General features: G+C 34.8%; 1 protein-coding gene across 5 annotated transcripts in view; it reads right to left on the bottom strand.

Moving 5' to 3' along the window:
• The window catches only part of LOC148940973 (uncharacterized), a 368976-nt gene that overhangs the window by 241488 nt on the left and 110735 nt on the right, over positions 1-16753 (bottom strand). Inside the window, exon 7 of one of the 5 annotated variants that reach the window (XM_089105389.1) lies at positions 2469-6330. The exons of the other annotated variants lie outside the window; for them this stretch is intronic. Coding sequence (XP_088961515.1) covers positions 2483-6330 — 3848 coding nt within the window. The 3' untranslated portion in view covers positions 2469-2482. Of the gene's footprint in view, positions 1-2468; positions 6331-16753 lie in introns of those variants that run through there. 5 annotated transcript variants of the gene reach the window in all.

The following is a 16753-nucleotide window of genomic DNA, read 5'->3' as shown; positions in this document are numbered from 1 at the left end:
ATTGGTCAATACCTTTGTCACATTGCCCCCCCCACCCAATATTTTGCTCATTGGCACCCTTGTCACATTGAGCCTCCCCCAAGATTTTGCTCATTGGCACCGTTGTCACATTGGGCCTCCCCCAAGATTTAGCTCTAGATCCGCCCCTGTCCTAAATCCAATAACACCTTCAAAGGTGTTAAGGCACATAACACCTTCAAAGCAACACATTCTTGAGCTGCTTGATACCATATGCGTTTAGCTTATGTTTTTTCAGGTTTTTCGCACATGTTGCTTCTTCTTTAATTTGCCCCCACCCCCTACTACCAAAAACAAACTGCATATGGAGATCTTTTCATTGAAAGTTGTATTCCAGATTTTTCTAAATTTGCTAAGATATGTGTGATTGTGTAAAATTTTAATCAAATAATAAAAAGAACCAGATGTTGTTTTCACTGCCTTGGTACTTTTTTTTAACTATATTACTTAATAAGCTTCATTCAAGGGCAATTTGCCCCTCCATATTCTTTTGCCCCTCCCCTTAAATTTAGAAAAGTATATTTATTTTTTGGTATTTTCATGGAATAATACCATTTTTTGGTATTTTCATTGAATAAATCGGTGAAACAACAATATCACCCCTTCCCCCCGGATTAAGAAAATGCGTTTTGCCTCCTCCCATCAACCCCTAAATTTTCGTGAATTAGCGTCCCTGCTTATTCTGTAATTTCTCTGATTACATTCTTCTTCTTTGAAGAAGAAGAAGATATCTTCTTTGATTCTAACTTTCGGAATAAAAGTAACCAAATCATGTTTAATTGTTAAGATTTCCTTTAATTCTTTAAATAAATTACTCCAAGTACAAATAATCATAAAAAAGGATATAAAAGTTGACAAGTAGAGAAAAACCCTACATTCTAAAATAAACACAACACTAACAAAGGGAAAGGCCCCATTCCCAATTGAATAGGCCCAATCCCCATTTGGCATTTCCCGTAGATCTACGGACGTAAATTTTCAGTCACAGCAAAGATAATATGCAATAAGATGAAAGTGTCTAAGCGTCAAAATACAAAATAAAATTTTATTTATTTTGCCAATATTATCATATAAAAAATATTTCACAAACTGAAACGACTTAAAATTTATAATTTCATATTTTCATAGTTTCAAAATTTATAGACAAATTTTAATTCGGAATCTGAGAACATGAATTATTCCTCTGAAAAGGATTTTCTACTTCTTGTTTGAGCATGTCAAAACTCGATCCTTGGTTATCGGAGCAGGTACCTGTTAACACGGGCATTAAGCACATGAATTACGTTTGGTTACGGGCTGTACTTAAACTTTATTTTTTAATACCAAACCAGTGCTAAAAAGCAACGATAGATGGCAGACTGCTTCATTGTTTTCATACAAAAAACCCCTCGTGTAACATACAATATTTGTTTCCCTGAACCATTTGTTAAATTTTACTTCAAATTCGATAATAATATCTAAATTTAATTTAAATTCTAATTTAAATTAAACTTGCATTTAATTCAAATTAATTTAATTATAACTAGAATTTTAATTTAACTCAATATTTCCTTACCACAACTGGTACTGGTAACATACAGAAACTGGTAATTTTTCAGTCGATTTTCTTGGAATATGCCAAATGGAAATTGGCTTTAAGCAAATTCCTTCAAATTATAACTTCTAAGTAGACATGTTTTTGTACATTTAAACTTTCACAATAGTATTAAAAGAAACACGATATCTATTTAACATTAACAATAAATATTTACTTGGATTGAAGCGTACCTAAACTGGTAACAGGCTCCCTCCGCAGCCTAATAGGTGGCACTTCGTTCCAATTCAAAGAAGCAGATGACATCATATCCCACTGACGCAATTTTTCTCTGTCCAAGGAAGCCGCCGAACTTGCAAGGAACTTTTCTTCTCGTTCATCCCAAACATAGCCTTCTATTTGACCTCTTCTTCTTCTATCAACAGAAAGGTCAGGGCGATTGATACTATCCCGTCCAACAGGTGTCATTCGTGATTCTGGGGAAGCACCAATAGGTGCCGAGCGTTCTTCTTCGGGTGCATCTCTACCAATAGGTGGCAGTCTTTTTCTTCGGCAGATAGTTCGTTGAATAGGTGTTGCATTTAATGAGCGTGATATACCAGTGGGAGGTTTTTGCTGAGCCGTCTTAGCATGACGTACTGATGCCCGTCGCAAATTTGCACGCCAAGTTCTATCTTCATCCCAAGGCTCACTCCCATGCCTTGGGTGACTATTGCTGGCATCATCCTCGTCAATCAATCTTTCTAAAGAATGGGAAAGTCGATTTGACACTCTATTAGTACTTTCTATATAAGAATCGGGTGTTCTCGCTCTTCTCCCCCGACTTTCATAAATATTTCGCTCATCAATGCCAGTAGTTTTCGAGCCACGAAGTAGTCCTGCCGCTATTGCTAATAACTCGGGTGGTAAAGTCCGTAAGCTGCTTGTGCTTCAACAAGACTCTTCCTTCATAATATCTGAATAATAGTAAGGAACACCAGGAACCCTACCACTGGACATACTAGATCCAATAGATGTGTTTGAGTAGCTTCTCTGATAAGATGTGTAAGACTGCTGACTCAAGCTCGGTGACCGAACATGTTCAATGTTCTGAATAGTATCTATGTTTTCATAAAGAGGTACTAGAGTTGAAGCAGATCCTTGACGTTGATGCAATGGGCTAATCTTATTCGGAAAGGATTTTCTATGCTGCCACGCTGTCTCATGCTTTGCTGTGTTAACCATTTCAACAAGTAAATCATCTTCACTGACATCTTCCAAAAGATCTTGTAAGCTCCTAACAACAGTCAAAGGTTTGCGACAATCACTCACTTCTCTCGGTGTCTGATCCAAACTATGACTTCTCACATGACTTACACTTGGAATCGGCGGGGGAGATGCAATATCACTATCAGAATCACTTTCACCTTTATCCCCGGATTTTCCAGTACTTGATCCCAAATAGTATGAAGCAGGCCTGAACGTATCAGAAAGACTGAATCTAGGGTTTATTGAAATCTTATCTTCAAAAGAAGGGTGTTTTGACCCTTTAACCTCTGAGGGTCGCAACTCTTTTATAGGCAGTTCCATATAAACCGGTTCATATGAAGTTGTTGATTTATAAAGAAAGTCATAGTGAGAATTTTCAGGCACGTACTCATTCTTAGCAAATGGCTTTTGCTTTCCTGAGTCGTCACTCATTTCAACATAAATTTCATCTGAGCTTTGGCGATCTTGAACACTAATAACAGACCCACGTGCTGGTATCATCGACATATACAGATTTTCAGACATATTCAGATAATCCGTTGAAAGACTTGCTTGCTTATATGTTTTGGAATCAGCTGCCTTATTTTCAAACTCAGGTGTTTTATATGGATATACAAGGTCAGTAGGATTACCTAATGGCAAAGGCATGCTTGACCTCTCTTTTTTCAAAGTCTCTTGAAATTCCGAAATATCCGGCATATTCTTTTCTGATAGACAATTGCTAGGTGATTCCCGACATGTGGCATTACCACTTCCTTCCGTGGTATGATTCGACGGAGGAGAATTCTCATTCCAAAGATCATCAGTAACGGTACATATAGGATTAGGCAGTGCACGAATTGGCTCATTTCTCAGTGATGCATCACTGCCATCACGAGTCAAAATAGCTTTCTCTTGCTCACTTTCATTGATCCCATTAACTTCATCAAAACCCTTTCTTTTTTCAAAATTACGCAGATACTGTGCTTTTACGAATTCCTTCATTGATTCGGATGTTTCATCACTTTTTAACTGTCTCCAGATAGGGCTGTTCAGAACTGATTTCAATGGACTCTTGCGGACTAATTCCAAGTTTTCTGTACTCTTACAACAATCAGAGTTGATGTGTCTCGGAAGGGATCCGTATTTAGCGACGTAGTTATCGTCTTTAATCGATTTTTTGAAAGCACATTTTATTTCAGCAAATTCATGCACAGTTCCTTTGTCCTTACTCACTATTAGTTCATCCACAATTTTTCCTGATGATGAATCGTAGATCAGTTTTCTAGGTTTTGAAGACTTCTTGCCTTTTAATTCAAATATACCTCTTTCTTTGGTTGGATGAGCTAAAGGATCATCTTGTTCTTCTAAAATTGATGAAGTTGGATCATTGTGATATAAACTACTCATACTAGCATGTTTATTATGTTCATTTCTACCATCATTAGCTATTACAGGTCCTAGTATCACAGGTTTTGTAGAAGACAGAGCATAACAAAAAGAACTGCTGGGAGAATTGCTTTCAAGCTGTATTTCTTTCTCGTCAATGCGAAAGGATTCTTTTTGTCCGTCATTAAAGTCTACAGTTCTGGGTGAAATTACAGTTAGTCCAACATCACTGTCTCCTTTAGATTCTTCATTTATTCCGGCACATTTATAACGAAAATCCTCATTTGAAAAGGTACCCTCTGACTGTATTTTTTTCTCGTCAATGCGTAAGGATTCGCGTTTTTGCCCGTCATCAAAGTCTAAAGTTCTGGATGAAATTACAGTCAGTCCAACATCACTATCTTCTTTAGATTCTTCATTTATTCCGGCACATTTATAACGAAAATCCTCATTTGAAAATGTACCCTCTGACTGTATTTCTTTCTCGTTAAAGCGAAAGGATTCACGTTTCCGCTCGTCTTTGCATCCCACAGTTCGCTGTAAAACTGCAGTCAGCCTAACCTCACTATTTCCCTGAGGCTCTTCATTTATTCCGAGAGGTTTGTAACGAAAGTTCTTATTTGAGGTCTTTCCTTTTGGCTGTGTTTCTGGCTTGTGGCTCGTACCTTCTGGCTGTGTTTCTTTTCCATCAAAGCAGAAGGCTTCAAGTTTTTGTACATCTTTAAAATCCACAGTTCGTGGGGAAATTCCAGTCGGCCCAACCTCACTTTGTCCTTTAAATTCTTCATTTATTCCAGGAGATTTAGTCATACTATCATAGCCACTACTCAACGTCCTCAGACTTGTTTCATTATCATCATTTGGACCGACAAAATCACTTTCATTGCATACAATTTTGGCACATTGAAAACTAGCTTCTTGCGAAAATACTACGGAATCGATTGATATTTTGTTCTTAACAAAATCTTCGTTCTCAATTTTTTTATTTTCTTTTTCCAAGGCGTAAATCGATGAGTCCCGATTACAAGAAGATTCACCAAAATCATAATTTGAGGGATTTATAATTTTATGATCAACAAAACAAAATGAAATGTCTTTTATATTACACGGCACTGTCTCTTTTAGTTCTTTATTTGGGGATTCATGGCAAGTTGTTCCAATTGAGTTTTTAAAACTTTCGAGAAAATCTAAAGCTCTGTTTAATGTTTGTGGATGAAATTTCTCACGCTTATCCCTATATTCTCCTTCTTTTATTCCATGCAGTGAACTATGGTTAGTAGCCGATTTAGTCTGATTTAACCTTAAAGAGCACAAATGCTTTTTTTCTAGGCTAGAACTGGATAAAACACTCTCTGTAAACGGGTCATTTGCGTTCGAGCCCATCTCTAACCTTTTGGTCTGCGTTAGAATTTTGGCATTTTCAACCAGTTGGGAACTAGGTTCCTTATTGATTGCTGAGTTTATTTCTTCTAGTTTTGTAGCAGCATCCGAGATGGCAGATATTTCAGAATTTTGGGGGGAAATTATCTCAGTTTGCTTACCATTGCTTACCAGTTCTTTCTTCAAAGTCGGTCCGAAGTATGTAATTTTTTCCATTGTATTTTCGCAAACTGGCCCAAAATGCGTATTTCGTTCCAAAGACTGTGAATTTACTGCATCAGAATCGCTACAAAGTTCTTTCATTTCATCACTGTCATTAACTGACGAACCAGTCTCCCTAATTCCAGTCTCTAATAATGGTATACGGAGATCTTCAACAGTGCGAAATTTATTACGGATCCATTTTGGCTCGCTTGATTTTGAGTTTGAATTATCAATATATTCATAAGAGAACTCTTTCACGACATCAGATTCATTATGAACCGCCTTTTTCAGTAATTTTGGACGAATTACAGAATCACTTTTAGAACCTCCGTGAGACACATCTCCAGCAACCTCTTTCCTCTCACTTTTTTTTCGATTTGTTGTTCGAGGATAATACACATTTTCATAGTCAGGTGGGCTGGAGTCAGTAGTCACATTCGGGGAGATTGATTGGGCTTGGATGGAGGAGGTCGGCTGGACTAAGTTAGGGGACTTGGTTGAGTCATTTGAACGACGAGACTTTCCGGAAGAGTTTGAGCGCCGAGAGCGTCGTCGGACGGGTCGATTCCGTTCAACATCTAATAGAAAAACTTTCAGTTAATATGAAGTTTTATCTTTCGAAGCATATGAGTTATGCGATTATGCTCTATTTTCAAAGCGGAAGCTTCAGGATTATTATAAAAGTTAGCTCTAGCCTTGTCACCAGTAAATTCTACATTTCGAACACTGACTTACTGCTGTTCTAAATCGCCTTTTCCTGCCAAATGACTCAAGCCAAGTCCTCCACCAGTACATCTAAAGCATATACATACCTACTACAAATCTTTAATTTTACTACCATGGGCACCCATATGGGGGGGGCAGGGGGGGGCTGTTGCCCCCCCTGGCTGAATGATGCTGCCTTATTTTTATATTTTTGTTCTGAGATTTCTATTATATAGCATTAAAAGTAGCAATTAGACAAAGTTTGCCCCCCCCTGGAATTCAGCTTATGGGCGCCCATGTTTACTACAAATACTAGTTCTATAGCCAGGACTGCCAAATATACATTGTTGATGCCTTTTAGACATTTATTCAACTTTTGGCAAAAAAATGACAATCCTGTTGATAGATTTTCACCACCAATAGTTGAAAAAAAATATACGTGGTGTGTTAAAATAAAAATAAGTTTTTTATTTTTCATGGTCTGCGAGCTACTTCTTTTCTAGGTATGCAGGGTGAAATTTTTTCATTAGTTGTTGATTGATACAAGATTCTTTGTTTTCAAAATGTTGCTAAGAGTTGTGTGCACAATTGCCTGAAGTACATCAGTCAATGAATAAATTCTTCATACATGGATTCAGGCCAGTGGTCCCTAATCAATGTTGGGCCATCCCCCACCTAGACATTTCTCAAATCCTGATGCCCCCATTGCATATCAAAAAACTGGCATTCAAAATTTGAACATGTGTTTCACCCAAACGAAGCTTAAAAGGCCATTAAACTGGTAATTTTTTTCAGGTTGTCCTCTAGGCATATTTTAAGTTTTGTTATTGAAAAATAACAGTTATAATAATTTGAGGGCGAATTCACTCCACAGGCATTAGGCTTTGTCTCTCTATAGGCAGCGCCATATTAAATGAGACCATACTCATCGATATAATATGATTATACCAGAGCAGTGAAAATATGCAGTATTTCAAACATATGTACTTCCAGGCCATAAAGTATGATATGAAAGACTTAATGAATCAACTTAAATTATCACTCTTGTAAGAAATTACTCCTGTTGAATTTAAGATTTATTTACCGGGGTTAAATCCTTTCTTGGTATAACATTGGATTTGATTTTTGTTTGGGTGAAATGATTCTTATCGGGAGGGGGGGGGGTCTAACAAACAACAAAATTAACAAGACACGAAAGGGATTTTAGACGAGTTAGTCGGTGTTGGCATTCTGTCGACAATAGAGCCTTAGTTAAGAGTAAAAATAAAAATAAATAAATTGCTAATAAAAATGTCAGCTTCACGATGTTAGCTTCTTAGCTTTTACAGCTAGAAATTGAGTCTCGCTGTCACAATTTAACTACCCTGGGTCAATTTTATTATATCAGTTTTATTATATCAATTTATTATATCAATTTTTATTATATCAATTATATCAGTTTATCATATCAGTTTATTATATTTATTATATCAATTATATCAGTTTATTATATCAATTTATTATATCAATTTTTATTATATCAATTATATCAGTTTATCATATCAGTTTATTATATTTATTATATCAATTATATCAGTTTATTATATCAATTTATCATATCAATTTTTATTATATCAATTATATCAGTTTATCATATCAGTTTATTATATTTATTATATCAATTATATCAGTTTATTATATCAATTTATTGAATCAATTTTTATTATATCAATTATATCAGTTTATCATATCAGTTTATTATATTTATTATATCAATTATATCAGTTTATTATATCAATTTATTATATCAATTTTTATTATATCAATTATATCAGTTTATCATATCAGTTTATTATATTTATTATATCAATTATATCAGTTTATTATATCAATTTTAACATATCAGTTATTAGTTAGTTTTTTTTTAATATCTTTAATTCTTATTTCAGCAACGAAGATTGAAGCAAATATTGGACTTGTATGTTATAAATCTCTTTCCAAATTTCTTTAAAAACCAGATAATAAAAGTAAGACCATAATTCTTTTAAGAATAAAACCTTTCTTCTTATCGAACCCTTGTGCTGTGTTTATTTTATCTTTAAGTCTCAAGCGCAGGTTATTTCTAGCACTTCTTTTATTTGTCTTTTTTTATGTATATTTATTAATTAGCAGAGTTTGACGTTTGCGCGCTACTCAAATAACTTTAGTTAATTCTCTAGACTCTCTTTGAACCGGTTACAACTCTTAGTTGTAACCGGTTGTTTAAGTAGTTGTTTAGTACCAAGGACAGTGAAATAAAACCTGTTTGTTTAAATTGGTCAAGTGGATGCTATAGAACCATTAATAACTGGTTGATACACTCTTTACCGGTTTGAACCGGTTACAAATCTTAGTTGTAACCGGTTGTTTAAGTAGTTGTTTACTACCAAGGACAGTGAAATAAAACCTGGTTGTTTAAATTGGTCAAGTGGAAGATACAAAACTATTAATCACTGGTTGATAGCAAAAAGGTCGCAACTGACACATGTAGTCGAAATTGAGTAAAAACGCTATATAGCGTTATTTCTTACGGGCCTTATAGTGGTATAGTTCCTTTTGTCGTAAGATGTCTCTCAGCTGAACAAATCCACAATACGACTTTAACGTAAGTGCATGTTGCCCCCTTTTGTGGAAGCGATTTTTTCATTAACTAACCGAAGGATTAGCTCGGGGACTTTTGCCGTAACTGTTTAGCCCCCATCAGACATATCACATATCACACATATTACACATACCACATATCACACATACTACATATCACACACATCACACATTTTCCTTGTGGTAATGCCTTATCGTTTTTCTACAGAAGTAAAATTACAACTTTTAATTTGGCGGGTGTGTTCTCATATCAACGAGCTTCCGGAGACCACACAGAAGAAGCGTAGTACATAGTATGGCCTAAAAAAGTTGCAAGTCATGGAACGAACGAGCTAACAAGTGGTGTTGTCTTTATGATTCAAAAATTGTGTCTACCTATCCCGACGTTTCTCAGAACATCCCTTAGTCGGATTCATGTCTCCCACAGAACAGAAAATCAATCATGAACTTGGCTATGCGGTAAAAATGAAATACTAAGAACCAGGTCACTCAAGCATACTGAAAGTATATAGTCTATAATTGATTTGAAAGAAGTCTCAAGCCCTCTGAGGAAAATTCATTACTGGACTTGGCAAAGCCGCTCAAAAAACGTTATTATAAAGCATGCGTACATCATTATCCAAATGAAAAAAGTGTTGGATTTTCAGCATGCCTCCAAGAGCTACAATAACGCTAATATTGAATTTTTCCAAAGTGAAACAACTGCAACTTACACAAGATCACTCTAAAAGAGTGGATTACACACTTCGTTTTCTGAAGAATCTATCACTGAAATAACCATAGCTGTGGCTGCTAAACACAAAGCAAGGAAGGACACTTCTTTCACAGTGGTTGAGCTTCTGTGGTACCAAAGCCGCTGTATTGCAAGTCTGTTATTCCTATTGAAGTCAAAGATGCCCAGTCAGTCTACAGGTTTATGTCTACTCTAAATGTGGCATACAACAATTATTTTTTTCCTAGCATCAATCAAGACAACCACCACTTATCCACCCCAGTGCGGACAGCATGCCCAGAAGAAGGAAATGCAACATCCTCCCCCTCAGAAAAAAAGACAAGGGGGAAAGGCAATAAGTAAAGATCTACTAGCTTTATAGTAGACCTAGCTTAAAGGTTATCTAGCTTTGTTGTTTTAAATATATGATCGAAATTTCTGAAGCTATTTTGTAAACATTTAAATGAACGAAGTAGCGCAAAAAGGTTAAAGCATCGAGTTTGAGCCCTAAGATAAACCTTGGTTATACCCGAGAAAACCTTTGTGACAAATGTTTAAAACGGTGGAAAAAGAACCCAAATGTTGTCCTATACTTTTATTGTAGCTACCTTAGCAGCAGGACGGGCAAAAGTAAGTTTTTCGTTTGACCTTTTCAACTAGTAAATTTCACCCACAGTTTATATAATTATCCAGTAAGTTTACCGCAGATGATTTCTGGCTCTTCATTCTCGGTGCGAACAAAAAGCTCCTCCCACTTATTTCTGCACTTATTGTCCACTTATTGGTGAGCCGGCCAAGTGGTTTTGTCAGTACTTGTTCCGTAGGTGATTATTCTTTGTCTACCCGTGAAAAGATATAATGCCGCTTATGTTTATATCGGTTTATACATTCTCTGGAGCAATCGCACCTCGGTCCGGGTTTTTATAATGGGTGAGATAGGGAAAGATCATACTGCTAATTATATAAATTGTGATTTCACCCAACAGGGTCAAAGTTCAACCAACAGGTGTCCGCGACTAGGGGCTTTAAAGAGTAAAATCAGAAGAATATTGAAAACTGATAAAACTTAAATACTCAAGCTTCAGCACTTAAGAAAGCTTAAGCACTTAAATGTGGGTTTAGTAGGGACTTAAACTTCTATCGCCACCGACTGCGCAGCGTACCCAGGAGCTACAAAAATTCCAAACAGAAATTACTTGCATTTAAATTTCAAGTAATAGTCTAAGTTTTTTCACGTCCGACCAAACATTTTCTGAGAGTAGACTTTTCCATGCATTTAAAAACAAGCTTATCTATTTTGCTTTTAAAATTTTGATTTCAATTAAAAATTAAAATTTTGTCAGATTTAACCTGAATTTTTTCTGTAAGCACATTTTTTGTCTTAATCTTCATCTGGGTTGCAAAATATCAGTACTAGACTGATCTGCAGACGGCAACTACGCTGGCTACTTAAACAAGAATTTCTATGAATGTAACTTTTAAGTCCTTTTGAAAAACGATTTTTTTTAAATAACTAAAAAATAATAATTTATTTATCTTCAGCCCAACGTAAAGCAAAATTTAAAAATATTGAAAAATATAACACCTACTGAAACTTTTATTTCGTTTTGTATAAACGGCTAAACGAATTTATTAGTATATATATAATTAATGTTTGTTATTTTCCTCAAAACCTAATTTAATAAAGGATCTTTAGCAGAAGATGAGGAGTAAAAAATAATATTTACTACATTAATAAGCACCTTTAATATAATATCTGAGATCAAAATCTTCTATTAAAGAAGGCAGTTGAAGAGATTCACTAACAGTTAGCACGGTCCAAAATCAAAAATAAATTAGACACATTTTTAAATGATAGGTGCAAGATGCAATAGTGCACGACCAGAAATTTTAAAATCTAACACGAATATCACAGCACCATCTATTGTCTTATATTACAAAAAAAATATCAGGGCGAGCAATTTATTAAGGTTTATTTATCCTCTGATACATGCGAGTTTGCTAAAAATCTACAGCTGTATTCCTATCAAAACTGCTTAATTTAGAGTTTCAATTACTATTAAGCCGAGTCGCTCCTTTGATTACTGTTTGTCATAAAGAACTGTTTGACCTTGAATTTTATGGTGAATTCTTTCCTTTTTTTAGTTGATGTTTTGACAACTAAAAACCACGTTGTTCCAAATGCACGTCACTTTTAATAAAACGCAAATGTCACTCAATCGAAGAAACAGACGAACTAATAATCATGCATCATTATTTTCCTTAAAACGAAAAAATCAAAATGCTTAATTTTTGAAAGTTTTTCAAAACTTTCAAAGTTTTTTTGAAAAATTTTGAAAATTTTTCTGTGTTACCACAGGAAATTGCCATCATCTAGCATTTGGGATGGGAAAAAATAATTTTGGCACGAACAGTGCCAAAATACTATCGAGCAAAAATTATAAATTTATTTAGAGGGTGCTAATTTAGTCTCACAGTATCAGAGGCAGTATTGACATGCACACGACATTCGTCCCTAAACAAAAGTGCCCTTTCACCAAAAAGACAATATACAATTGTATTTATTACTTTCAGATCTGTCTATTCATACGAGCCAGGAATATAATATTTCTGGCTTTTACTCTGAGTGTTCTAAACTGGCTTAAAATAGAAAAACGATTTCCAGCCAATATTGAACGCATTCTTCAACTTTAAAAACATTATTATTACACTCAGCATTTATGAATGTTAGGCGTAAAAGACGATAGTACACGAGTAGAAATTCAAAATTTAACGCGAATGCCGCAGCACCATCTATTTTCATACATTTCAAAAAAATCCGGGTTAGCAATTTATTTTATTAAGGTTTATTTTCCCTCTAATACATACGGTTTTTCGAAAAATCTGCAGCTATAACTTTCACCAAAAAAATTATGCTTATTGGGTTGTATTTATTAGTTTCAGATCTGTCCATTTATAGCGCCAGAACTACGATACTACTTAGAGCTTTAGTATGAGCTCATTTTCTGAAATTCTAAGGTCAGGGGTTCGAACCCTGGTGCCGCTGGTTATTTGATTTGAAACGGGGGTTAATGGTGTGACTCTATAGGCTCAGTTAGAGTCGGCCCGGCTTTAAACAGGTAGATATGTGGGGGAAAAAAAACGGGAAGTGTCGGATGATTCGCCCCAAACCACACATTGCACTCCCGGCCGAAGGCATTGAATCAGGAGATCGGTACCTGCGCAACGCTGACCATGGTCAGTATGCAAATAAGTTTAAGTTAAGTATGAGAGTGATCTTAACTTGCTTAAAATAAAAAACAAAACCATTTTTCAACAATTTTCAGTCATTATTTGACGCATTCAATTTCAAAAAAATTTAAAGCAAATTTCAAAATATAATTTGGTGATTGGATAAGGCCGAATCTCAGCTACCAAATGGCAATCTTTCTTGCGTTGAAATACTAGAACCTCGAGACTGCAGTAACACACAAAAATACATGCAGGGAAAACATAAACCTTAAAAATGAAACAAATTATCTATAATTAATTTCTAATAAGCTACTTTGAATTAAAGCAGAAAGTATAACCGTTATCTGTTCTTCAATATTGCAATAGAACGCTTACAAATTAACTCTCTTCACTTCATACGAACTCAGCTTGCCTATAGTGATTATGAAACTGGTGAGGCAGAAAAGGGATTATCTAGGGGGAGGGTCATAACTCCAATAATATACAGTAGATAAGCTCCAAGCCACAGTAATGAAAACCGCACTACTGTTTTCTTAAAAATATGGCGTTAGTAGCGTAAAGCAATAGAATTATCAAAAAGCTCTTGCAAATAAGTTTCTAATGTAAGCTAATTACAACACAGACAATTTTAAAGCTAAAGACACTTTAAATAAACTAAAAAAGGATAATAACATATTAGAAACAAAATTTAAAAAATATATGACATATTTGTGCAGATATGTGTTTATGTTACCTTGAATTTCCGCAAATTGGTGAATGTCGACATTCACCAGTGAATGTCAGAAATACCTTTATTTTTTCTCCCTGGATTTAGTCAGCGTTGCCAGTCAACTTTTTCAATTGAATGCAAGTTAAGACGATGACAGGTTAGGTCAGATTAGATTACGTTTGGTTAGGTAAGGTTAGGTTACCTTAGGTCATGTTTTTAACCCATTTCTAATATTTAGAATCTAACCTTACCTTACCTAAACTAACATGATCTAACGTAATATAACTTTAACTTTTACCATCATAGCTTGCATGAAACTGAAAAAGCTGGCTCGCAAAGCTAACTGAATCCAAGCAGAGAAAAGGGAATTTCGGACATTCACCGGTGAATGTCGACATTAACCAGATTTCGAACATTCACGGTAACATTTATAGTAAAACCCAAAGAGTATGGATGACTGATGATTGGAAATTGACGCTAATGTTTAAAAAAAAAAACTGTCTGCGTGGGACAGGTAGAGGCAATGTGCCTTTCAGACCTCAGCCTCGAACCTGCATGGATTCACCCACAATAAATATAAACAGAAACCCCGTAGTTTCTGAAAAAAAAAATCGCCAAAACCTTAAATGCTATATGGCGTCGTGGATTTTTTTTTGAGGCTAGCGCCAGTTCCCACTCTTATTGAACTAAGTGAAATTTCTTGTCTATTCTAAAAACTCCACGTGCTATGCGAAAAAAAAAGGAAAAGGGCCTTAATGTTTCTTACAATTACAGGATTACGTCACAGAGAGACTAAGTTTAACAGTCTTGTGACTCAAACGGTTTTGTTACTGGCTTACACTTTCATGCAAGAGAACCAAACACGAGAAAACGAATTTGCATATACATGACGTCACCCCCCCCCCCTCGAAAAAATGGACTGAACTTCCTCAAATGGACACTTTTAAATAAATGCTATTATGCATAATTGCATCATTTGTTCTAATTCCCACTTTCCGAAAAAATATTTTCATCGCCTGTAACCCCAATTTTCTCCTTATTTTCTAATATTTCCACATAGTTTTCCTGTTTTTTTTGTGTCTTTCCAGTTCCTCCCTCCCCATCAAAATGCTTCGTATCCCTACCTTCCTCCCAGAAACAAAATCTTGCATTTTTGCTCCATTTCGACTCATCTTTAATACAAGATACCTCACGTATAAACGCTATTAATAATGGATTTATGGGGCAATTTAACAGAAATTACAAAACTGGCTTGCGCCAGCTACACCAAAAAAAATTTCTAGCACAGCTTCTATCAATAACAGTAAAACTTAAACTTAGTCCAGTAATACCAAAATTGACTTCTCCTAAAACAACTCCAACCCAAAACATCTCTTCTCCAAATTTCTCCTAACAAAACTCCTGTCTAAAGCTACTCCCGGAATTTTGGAGTCTATAGTTTAGAGAAGTTTGGTGTCTATTCAAATTTCTGACCAAACCTACACAAAAATCCTTCTCCCAAAAGAACTTACATACATAAAAGAAAATTTATGCATTAGCGTACATAAAATATGTATGCTAGCTACAGCTAAGACGCCTGAGACACCCTAACTTTCGTAAAGTATTGACTCCACTGATATGAAGTATTGACTTGAGTATTGCTCCACAGAAGTGGTCCTGTGAAATAAGTTCTTTTAATTTAGCCTTTAGTTCAAATTCAATTTTTATTGAGGATATTTTATTGTGCGCTATCGTCATACTTCTGTTTATTTGGCCTTTTATTGTGCACTATCGTCATACTTCTGTTTATTTGGCCTTTTATTGTGCACTATCGTCATACTTCTGTTTATTTGGCCTTTTATTGTGCACTATCGTCATACTTCTGTTTATTTGGCCTTTTATTGTGCACTATCGTCATACTTCTGTTTATTTGGCCTTTTATTGTGCACTATCGTCATACTTCTGTTTATTTGGCCTTTTATTGTGCGCTATCGTCATACTTCTGTTTATCTGGCCTTTTATTGTGCGCTATCGTCATACTTCTGTTTATTTGGCCTTTTATTGTGCGCTATCGTCATACTTCTGTTTATTTGGCCTTTTATTGTGCACTATCATCATGCTTATGTTTATTTGGCCTGTTTATGTGTTATCAGCTTCTATTTGGCCAAGCTATTTAAAAAAAAAAAAAAAAAAAAAAAAAAAAAAAAAAAAAAAAAAAAAACTGGCCTATAGTTCTGAATGGAACTGTTTAGTCCATCTTTATTTGAAGTCTTGAGAAACAATTTTTTTTATTACTATCATTTTTTCAGTTTTTGAGATTTTCAGCTTTAGAATTAAACTATCGGATTATAATTAAATTCTCAAGTTGCAAACGGTGATTAGAGCGTTGGCTTTGATTGCATTCAACATAAATTTTGTTTAATTTGAAATTAAGGTTTAGGACGGTTCCTGAACTAATTTTTTGTTTCAACAACAGTCTCTGGATAACAATTTCAAAAGAATCCTCCTGGGAGAATGTTCATTTCGTACGGACGATACAGAATTTAAATTCCACTTCATTGGTTCAGCTGCTAGAAGTTGTAAGCCAATGAAAATAAAGGTATTTTAATCAATAGATTTGTTATATATATAGTTTTAAAAATAGTCCCTATGCTTCTCTGTGATTCAATAGCTGAAATAATAGCATATATTCGTTTTATAAGGAAACATTAGTACACAATGTTCACTATTATTTAGTATTTACATTTATTGTTTAATATATACTATTTAATTTTAACTTATATTTTCTATTTAATATTTACTGTTAGTGCATATGGTTTACATGTCACTGCAGTAAATAATGCTTCAAATGTTTAGACCATTTTATCCTTGTATGACGAAAAGGCAGCAATTAGTTAGCCCGACTAGACGTTGAACTTTACTTAGCAAATTATTTAAACAAATTTAGTTAAAAAATAAAGATTAAAAAAAATAATAGAGGCCATGTTTGACCGTAAAATCCCCAAAAATATATATAAACAAACTTGACAAAATCAATTTGAACTCT

The sequence above is a fragment of the Artemia sp. Qi Xiang Cuo genome, chromosome 19, assembly GCF_049724085.1.
Source record: "Artemia sp. Qi Xiang Cuo chromosome 19, ASM4972408v1, whole genome shotgun sequence".
Taxonomy (NCBI): Eukaryota; Metazoa; Arthropoda; class Branchiopoda; order Anostraca; family Artemiidae; genus Artemia; species Artemia sp. Qi Xiang Cuo.
The sequence above is the reverse complement of the archived record's forward strand: the minus strand, read 5'-3'. Positions and strand labels throughout refer to the sequence as shown.